This window comes from Colias croceus, chromosome 8, assembly GCF_905220415.1.
Source record: "Colias croceus chromosome 8, ilColCroc2.1".
NCBI classification, from domain to species: Eukaryota; Metazoa; Arthropoda; class Insecta; order Lepidoptera; family Pieridae; genus Colias; species Colias croceus.
In genome coordinates this window covers 3295282-3305538 of record NC_059544.1, presented here as the reverse complement: position 1 = coordinate 3305538, position 10257 = coordinate 3295282, and the positions used below count along the sequence as shown (strand labels likewise).

Sequence of the window (10257 nt, the reverse complement as noted above, 5' to 3'; positions counted from 1 at the left end):
TGGCGGCATTATTGCCAAAAATATAAAAATGAAACATCCTAAGCTTATAAATCAAAAACAGTATTGTTTAGTTAAATATAATGAAAAATAAAATAAAATAACACACAAATATAATACCTACGCAATTCTTGTACATGAAATGGATCGTTGAAAAATCATAGAGTTGGAAAATCATAAAATCGGCGCCCATCTTGTGATCGTTTGTCAATCGAGTCAATCGTCTGTACGAGTGCGTCAGCCTTGTATACAAGTTGCATTTTTATATTGATACTTTACGTGGTATTCTGTTATTGTTACTAATTGTTATTGTTGACTTTTTGTTGCTGTTGTTTGCTAAGTTTCCTTAGTTAATTGTTGGCGAAATGCCGAAAAAACTAATTTTGGTACTTTATTCAAATCGATTTCGTTTCCATATAAAATATTATCGATTATCGGAAACAATTGATACAATTTCAGTACAGACATCTCTACACGTGTCAAAAATCGATGTGTCACAGAAATCATCTTAGGTGGAAAGGACTATAATAGAAGATTGGTAATTTTGCTTTAGCAGCTGGTGTAGCGTTAGCAAGTTAAATGTCAAATGTGTGTAGTGGCGATAGACATATTTTTTCATGTCATTTTAAAGGAGATATTATGTTATTTAATTATTATAATTATATCTCAATAGCACACGCAAGGTTCTAAATGATAGGCAAATGAAATAATAGAATATTCATATTTCAAACATTTATTATAATAAACTAAACACTATTCATAAGAATATTATAAAAATCGACAAGTATTTTCAAATGGTAACAAACTTACTTAACTTATACAAAATTAAACATACAAACAAAATAATAATCAACAAATTAGTAATAACATAAAGACAAAACAAATAAGCAAATAACTATAAAATACATGTATTTAAACAAAATTCTAGAAAATAATAAAAATTAGAATATTCATATTTATTACAAAAAACTAAACACTATTCTCAAGAATATTATAAAAATCTACTTAAGGTATTTTCAAATGTAACAAATGAAAACAACTTATATAAAATTAAACAACCAAAATAATAATCAACAAATTAGTAATAATAATATTAGGACAAAACAAATAAGCGAATACTATAAAATACATGTATTTAAACAAAATTCTAGAAAACAATAAAAATTATGCTTTTTGCAGTCTGGGTCCTAAAGTAATGTCTATAATTTCTAAAGTTACCGGATCTTTAGAAATGCTGATAAACTGGTGTTGTTTTAGCTCTGAAACAAAGATATAATAAATTATAATTTGTTTTTCGTGTTCATATAACGTCTACAATTTCAAATTAAAAAGTGAATTAAGTAGTCATAGACTACTTAATTCTGCTAATAAGGCATAATATAATAAAGTATCACTCTAGTAAATTTCTTATAGTATCAGTCACTGTTTTTGTGTGAAAGAATAACACACATACATAGTGAACAACTAGCGTTTATAATATTAATAGGATGTAGGATAGTAGTATAAACAAAACAAATTAAAAATTTCTTCTTATAACAAAATTTAGAATAAAGAGTATAACAATTAACAACCATCATGGCGACCCTGAATTCGATTCCCGTATGAAAACCATAACCAGAGTCAAGCAAGCATTATTTTCTCCTAGCTGCGTTCCGCGGTTTCACCCGCGTGGCTTCGCTTCTGTTGGTCTTAGCGTGATGATATAATATAGGTTTCCTCGATAAATGGACTATCCAACACCGAAATAATTTTTCAAATCGGACCAGTAGTTCTAGAGATTAGCGCGTTCAAACAAACAAACTCTTCAGCTTTATAATATTAGTATAGATACTCACTAAGCAAAGAATAGAAGCACTTAGCGGCTATAGCCCTCGTGTGTCCCGATAGCACGGGTCCGTGGTCCAGCAGCCGCTGTACTGAGAGCGGGTGGAGGTTGCGTCGTATGCATTGGTACACTTTGGTCATTGTGCCTTGCGTGCCCCATTCGTCCCTGGAATGTTACTTTATTACAGTACAGTTCTTCGTGGAGCTCCTATTTCTGTGTAGTTTTAAAAAACACGAACCCAACCTAACCCACCCCCTTATCCAAACCAAAAATTTCTGCTTACGAATTTTCGGTATATTACAAAATGCCGGCCGTTTGTAATACGGCGGATTATACAATCCGACTGCGACATACATACCCCTCGTCCCGCGTACCTTCCAATATCTTAGATGTTTTACATTTCCGATTGCTATTTAGGAAATGTATAGATTTCCTAGGCAATGTGTAAATAATTTATTTCAGACGTTTCCGTGCGATTTTAGGAATTACATAAATTTCCTAGGAATTTTATACAATGACGGATTACATACATTTCCGTTTACATATATAAATTAAAATTTTAAAAGAATAGAAAAAATTCGATCACGAGGCGGGACTCGAACCAAGATCCTTTCGCGCCAAACCGGGGCGGATGCTTGACCAACTCGGCCACTCGTGACCCGCCCGAGCGATCGAATTTATTCGATTCTTTCATTGAGCTAATTACTACGTACGTAGTAATAGTATCTCAATGTATTCTTTCAGTTTTATGTGTCTAAGGGAAACACCACGCATCATCTATTGAGATGATTAACAACAAAAAATTGGTTGAGATACCAACATAATATATAATGTAGTTACATATTACTATGTTAAATTAAATTGTAATATTGACATGATTTTAAAAGAGCAACTATGGAGTTTCTTGCCGATTCTTCTTCATAGATACTGCTTTCGGAATCGGTGGTAAATGTAAAAAAAACTGTTCTGACGTTTCAAAAGTGCTTTTATAGGAAGTCTAATTGAATAAATAAATGTTTGAGTTTGAATTATTTTTAATTAAGGCGAGGAAGATAACAATTAAAACTTTATGAATATTATTGAAAAATTTACAAAATAATTACTTTTTCGGTACTTCAGGCTGGTAATGCATATTTAAGTATGTGTTAAATGAAATCAATTCCTGTATCGCTTCTTCGCGACATTACTTGAAAATGATTCCATCGATTTAATTCATATTTTTTATGTGATCCTTTGTCACGACTAAAACTCTCACGAGCCTGTGTCGCAAATTTAACAAAATATCCTTTAGATATAGGTATTCATTCAAAGTTCCTACGCTGATAATAAGAAAAACTGAATATGGTAATTAACTCAAAACTATCATTTAATTTTAGACATTCCTAATTCATATTTTCGTCCATCAGTTCATATTGCAACTTGTTTACTCTAAAATTGTAGAAAATAGTGCATTGTAAATTAATATAAATTATTCTCAATTCTTTAAGAATCTTTTAAAACGAACCGTATAAATCGTCCCGTGTCCGTAGTCCGTACAGACTCTCCAAGCGACACTTTAGTTCTATCTAAACTGCCGAGCTGCGTCTCACTATCGCTCGTGTCTTTACGAGTCACCCGTGTGTTTGCTTGCGTTTGTATGTTTGTCTGCGTGTACGGCTTGTCCTGCATATCGGCTAAACCGGCTTCCTGTAGAAGAGACTCTATTCGCTCAGCTGTAGGTACGTTCTCTTTGTTGGTATCTGGAAGGTAAATAAAGTTACGATACGGACACTGAAGAAAAGATATTTGATATTTTTAACCGACTTCAAAAAAAAGGAGGAGGTTATCAATTCGGCCGGTATGTTTTTTTTTTTATGTATGTACACCGATTACTCCGAGGTTTCTGAACCGATTTACGTGATTCTTTTTTTGTTCGATGCGAGATGGTGTCGAATTGGTCCCATAAAAATTTTATTCGGATAGGCCCAGTAGTTTTTATTTTATGAGCATTTTTGTCTGTAGGTATTTGTGAATTTTGCAAGTTCAAGTTTGAAGTCGGTTGTTTTTAACGCAGTTATTACTTGTTTCATTGAATTATAACAGCACATTGGTTGTGTTATAAATCTACACTAATATTATAAAGAGGAAAACTTTGTTTGTTTGTAATGAATAGGCTCATAAACTATTGGACCGATTTTAAAAATTCTTTCACCATTCGAAAGCTACATTGTCCACGAGTAATATAGGATAGGTTTTATCCCGGAAATTCCACGGGAACGGGAACTATGCGAGTTTTTCTTTGAAACCGCGGGCGGAGCCGCCGGCGGAAAGCTAGTTATAAATAAAGTTACCCAGTTAAAACTAAAACGCAATTTTTTTGAATGCACAAGAAGCGCATATAAGTACTTTGTATTCTAGTAAGTACCTGGAAGAATTAATGCTAATTCTAATCTTTCCATTTACATACCTAAATCTTCTTCCATTTGAATTTTTTTACTCTTTTTAAACGACCCCTTCACATTCTGTTGGCCTGTACGCATTCTTTTGGGCTAGAAACAAAAATGTTTATAAAAGTAAAACTATGAATAATAATTTTTGAATTACATATTTAAATTACATATTTATTAATAACAAGTCATTTTATAGCAATCATACAAATTCAGACACTATATTATCTATACTAATATTATAAAGCTGAAGAGTTTGTTTGTTTGAGCGTGCTAATCTCGGGAACTACGGTATTAGACAGCATTTATCGAAGAAGGCTATAGTCGATATATCATCACGCTAAGACCAACAGGAGTGGAGCACAGCTTTCCCACATATTATAAACTTACAGGAGACACCATATCTTCAGTTTGTATATCCGTCTGTGTTAAAGTGCGAATCCTTTGCGTCGGCAAGTCAGTTATATCCATATGTTCTACAACTGTAGCATCTTTTATATTTATATCTGGAATAATTTCTGGTGGCTGTAAAATTGGCGGTTCAACATGTATGGGTTCTATCTCTTCATTTATTTTTTCTAAAGCCGAATTTCTAGTTATTCGCCGAGCCAGAGGTTCCTGTAATCAAATTTATATTTTTTCAAAATACGAATAATACAGTAATACTTAAACATTACATACATACAATGCATTTTTAGAACTGCTTTATGGTACGATTTTTTTTTCACTTTCATAAGCATAATGCCTTACTAAGTAAGTAAAAACCATAAGATGATAAAGAATAATCGAGACGAAAATACATTCTTACATAATATTACCCAACTCTTTCTATAACACTGGCTATATCATGCATTAATATGTAAAAATCTTCAAGACTGTCTCATAAAAGAAGTTATTTTTAATTTTCAAATGTATCAACATTAAACTTACTTCAATTTCCACCTCTGGGGCTAAATGCCTCTTCCCATGGCCCAAGTTCCTCAGATACATTCTCCTCAAAGTGAGTCCAAGATTACAGCGCACTTTATGTCCCACACAAGTTGGACGTTCTAACAATTGATTTGCCGGTACATGGATAACATCATATATCATTACCTGGTAATAATATAAATTGATATAAAATATACTAATATTAATAATAAATATATTGTAGAAACTGAAATTTCGTTGAGTATGTACCGATTTCGTTTTGAATTGATGCTTATGAATGTGCCTTTTGAAGATTGTAATTGGAATAACACTGCGTGTTTTAATTAATCTTATTATGGGATATGCTAGTTTTTATTTCGTGAAAAATTCAAGTAGGTGCAGTGTGTTTGCTATCATAAATTACTTTTTCAATTTGTTTTTATAACGATTAGTAAACGTTGCTGCAATCGAAAAGAGACTTTTCTAATAAGAATCTTCGACTGTGATAATTTAAGAACTTTCATAAGAGTTTGGAAATTCTACAATAACTTTTATTAAAGTACTAAAAAGATAAAATAAACAAAAAAACTGTACCTCACTTATCTCCACATTGTTGTCAGCTATACGCGATCTTATATAATCAGTACTCAATTTCTTCTTTCTGTCGATTTTTAGTTTTGTTGGCTTGCGTTTCTTCGCCAATCGTTCTCGTTCCAATTCCTTGAAATGGTGCAAATCTTTTTATAATATCACTATTTGATTCAGACGAAATCAATATTGTTATGAAATAACATGTTTTATTGAGGGTAGTAAGAAAATTGAGACTGCAAACTACAGTCAATAAAATTAATAATTGTAGGTATGCAACTAAAAACAAAAAAGAGCTTCAGTCTCTCACTTCTCTGTTATTTTTTACTATTTTTGTATGCGTATTTAATATTTATATCTATTATTTATTATGAAAAAAACTTAATTCTGTACCGAAAAGAAAATACCACATTTTCTATTATTTAACTAAATGGATAGTATGAAGTAATTATGTTTAATATTTCAAACAGAACACTATTGAGACTCTTAATTCAGGGGCGTAGCTACCGCCGTATCTGCCGTATCAATTATACGGGGCCCCCGCGCCAAGGGGGCCCCCAACGTGCGCTTTTGTGACAAATCTTTACCCTTCCTAAGGGCCCAAACAAATTTTTATACGGGGCCCCGCCAAGGCACGCTACGCTTCTACTCTTAAAAATTATGAAATTTGTATATTTTTGTCTTTAAATGAGTACGTTAAAATCATTACTTCCAAAGCGATTTCCTCCAGGGACAAGTTTGGCCTTTGCTCCTGTGGTATTTGTTCTGTAATCGGTTCTCCGACATTCATATTTTTACCAACGTCAGCTTGCCTAATGAATTAAAAATAAAAATAGAATTAATTTTTTGATTTCATTTTCATTTGAGTATCTATGTACATTGTTCAACTAGATAACATATTATTATGTCTATTTATATTCTAACGTCTACATACTTTTAATTATATTAAAAAAAAATGGCAGCAGAGGGTTTAAAATCCCTAATAACTACACTATTACGTCATGTATTTTTCTAGTCTTGATGTGTTCATTGTAATTTTTTTTATAGATTAATGATATTTATTCAATTTTGCACAAATGTTCAACAATTTGATTATATGTATTTAAATACTTTCCTCAGATTAATAAATCTACACGATAATTATAAAAAAAGTAATGGTTACCTGTACTCACCAAACAAAATATAGAAAACAAATACAAGCATTACCTTGGAAACAGGGACTTCTATAAAAATGGGATAGGTATTTTGGTTACACGGAAAATATTATGTTATAAAACGTAAACTAACGTTTCTTGGGGAGCAGACAATTCAGGAGGCGGGATTACGGATATTTCAGATATTTCTGTAGGAAAATGTTATGTGAGTATGGATTATGGATTTAGAAAAAAAATTACTTTATATGGAAATCTCATTACCTTTATCAAAATCGCCGACTGTACGCAGCTCTCCTCCCATTGCTAGTATTTGAAAGAAAACAGATTTAAAAATTAAGTCAGAATCAAGAGACGCTTTTTTTATATATATAAATATTTTATTTAAATACACATAATTATAATGCATTTCTCCTCTTAATTTCATTGCGAACCCATTGACCACCGAGCGGCCCGATCGGGCCACGACACAATAGATTTTCTATTGTGTCTGTGATTCCGGGGGCTGAGGGCATCGCAATATTCACTCAAAGTGTAAAATTGAGATGCTCTATGAATGTTGTCAAAATATTAACATTCTGCATGGCACATGGGTTAATCAATTTAAAATCATTCAACAATTGATCAAAGTCATACATTTCCCCAGCACAGACAAATCGCGTTCCGATATCGGCTCCATAGCCGCGCCGTCGTGTGCGACCAGCCGCGACTTATCGTGCGACTTGTCCGAGACGTCCAGCTGTATGTCGAGCGCGCTGGTCGCAGCGGTCGTGTCGCGCGCTAACATCATCTCCAGTGTTCGATCCGTTACTACCATGAGTTGTTGGTACGGTTGGAGCTCGCCGAAACCGTCCTGGAATATTAAATCTATATTTAATATTATAAAGTTTGAGCGCGCTAATCTCAGGAACTAATGGTCTGATTTTAAAAATCATCCAGGAAGGCTATATATCATCACGCTACGACCAACAGGAGAGGAGCAGTGCGGGTAAAACCGCGGGGCACAGCTAGTGCTAAGATAAATGAAAAATTGTAGTTTTTGGGTAAACTGGAAGGTGCAAATTCATTTAGAAGATACATTTTAAATGATTTTGGATCACTTGAAAAAGTTAAAATGAATAAAAAAAATCCAACCAAACACTAAAAATGGTAGTGTGATAGATCCATAAATCCTTGTGGATTCTCAAGGATATTTGACAGAAAACAGTGGAGGTTTGTCTGTTACTACTGTTGTAGAGTTATATAATTAAAAGATTTGGAAATGCATAAAAGCAACCCCAGTTTAAAAAAAACGATAGATGGCGCGATATTCAAATTAATGTAGTTGTGGCATTTTTTTCATCAAAGGACATTTAATTATGTTTAATTTATCATTTACTTTGTTTATCAAATGATGAGTTTAAGATATTATGCTACAACAGATGCAAATATAAAATAACTAGCGGACCGCCCCGGCTTCGCCCGTGCTAGATATTTCACAAAAAAAGTAGCCTATGTCCTTTCTCGGGTATCAAAATATCTCCATACCAAATTTCATGCAAATTAGTTCAGTAGTTTAGGCGTGATTGAGTAACAGACAGACAGACAGAGTAACTTTCGCATTTATAATATTATAGTAGGTATGGATTTTGTTTCTTTTGACTAGATGTCAAGTGAATCAAGGATAGTATTTTTGTGGTGACTTTTATTTAATTAGTCATTTTATAGGAATGTATAAAAAAGTGAAAAAGGATAATAATGATAATACTTACATCAATGGGTCTATTTTCAGGTAAAGTTGGCTCTCTAAGAGTGATATCCTCAACATGAGCAACTATATTTCCACTATTCTGTAATTAATATTAAATATGAAATTAAATATAATTTATTATCATAACATTCATTTGAGTGTCCTTTCTACAAATAAATTCTAAATATGTACATAAACATATTTTTCTGCATGCTGCCACAGATTTAATTTAGTTGTACATATTATATTCATTTTAATTGTAAATATCAAGTATTTATGTGTATAAATGTATGTGAGTTGTGAAAATGATATTATGTAGGTAATTTCATCCAATTCAATGCAACATAAATTATTTGAGAATAGAGGGCATCTCCATAAATTGAATATTAAATTATTTACAAACAATATTTTATATACCTGAATGAGTTCTAAAACTCTTTCTTCATCAGGTTGTTCCTCAAAAACTAGTCTAGGAATTTGATGACGACGCGTTTCATGAGGTCCTTGCTCATCGGGAGATCTTTAAAAGTAATATTATAAATATAATCCTTATATATTCATATATCATACAAACACATAATTTAACAATTTTTAAATATCATACTATTAATGTCACCATGATATAAAATAATCACAATGGAGTACATAATGAAAATATTACCTTTTGTGAGTAGATTTCATAGCAAGTGCATTAATCATACAAAGATCACCTACAACAAATAGTATCTGTTAGATATACAATCATACTGCTTAATTAAATTACATAAACATGATCAAATTCATAAATGAAACAAAACATTACATACAAATTTTGATATTAATGATAAACAATAGCCCAATAACAATTTTGTGAATCTCTAGTCTCTGATTTATTTTAAAGAAACTGTTTGAAATAATGTTTAAAATATTAATACTGACCTGCTAAATCAGTTACTTTTCTTTGATATAGGCGGACTAAACCTCGCAGAAGTTGGGAACTTAAACGAAGGGAAAATCTGTTCGAGGGACGGCCAGACTCCTGTACTATGACTTCTAGTAAATCTTGACTGAAATGGTTCAATAAAAAGTAAAGATAGTTGTGCTTTATCATATCATATGTAATGGAATATATTATTCTTACCATATTTCTCTAATATCTTGAGACCAGAGCTGGCGTTGTCTGATAGCGGCAAAACGAAGTGGCCAAGAATCGGCGACCCAACATAAATAAAATCTACCTCCTCGTCTCAGAGATTCCACAGGATAAAACATATTCAAAACAATTCATATGGGACAACTTTAAATAATTAGAGAGAAATAGAATTAAGTAAAAACAAAATTATCTAAAAGAACTAATTTCACAAACGAATACAACTCTAGTCAACTCTAGTCTCCATCTAAAATTCAAACTGAAAATTGAAATTATTTGTGATTAATGATTATTGACAAAAAATTAAAAAACTATTGCCAGTATCGTAAGTGTAAATTACCCGAAAAATCGAATTAAAATAACAGGTACGGTTAACATCAAGGAACCACCGTCAAAGTTTTATTGTTAACGGAGCAAGGCATACTAAAAAATACTTTAGTTAATTGATACTATCAAATAAAAAGTTATTATTGAACTATATTATTAGGTATTCTAACGTCTCA

The 10257-nt window shown here is 32.0% G+C and overlaps 1 protein-coding gene across 1 annotated transcript; it reads right to left on the bottom strand.

Moving 5' to 3' along the window:
- Positions 1-977: 977 nt before the first annotated feature.
- On the bottom strand, positions 978-9979 carry LOC123693653. The gene is made up of 16 exons (XM_045638838.1): positions 9746-9979; positions 9544-9671; positions 9287-9335; positions 9043-9145; positions 8648-8725; positions 7515-7749; positions 7161-7202; positions 7033-7087; positions 6455-6557; positions 5752-5877; positions 5179-5343; positions 4639-4866; positions 4269-4350; positions 3327-3561; positions 1833-1987; positions 978-1256 (listed from the first exon to the last, which is right to left on the bottom strand). Exons 1-16 carry the CDS (start codon positions 9874-9876, stop codon positions 1162-1164), a joined length of 2010 nt encoding a protein of 669 aa, XP_045494794.1. The 5' UTR covers positions 9877-9979; the 3' UTR covers positions 978-1161.
- Positions 9980-10257: the final 278 nt, after the last annotated feature.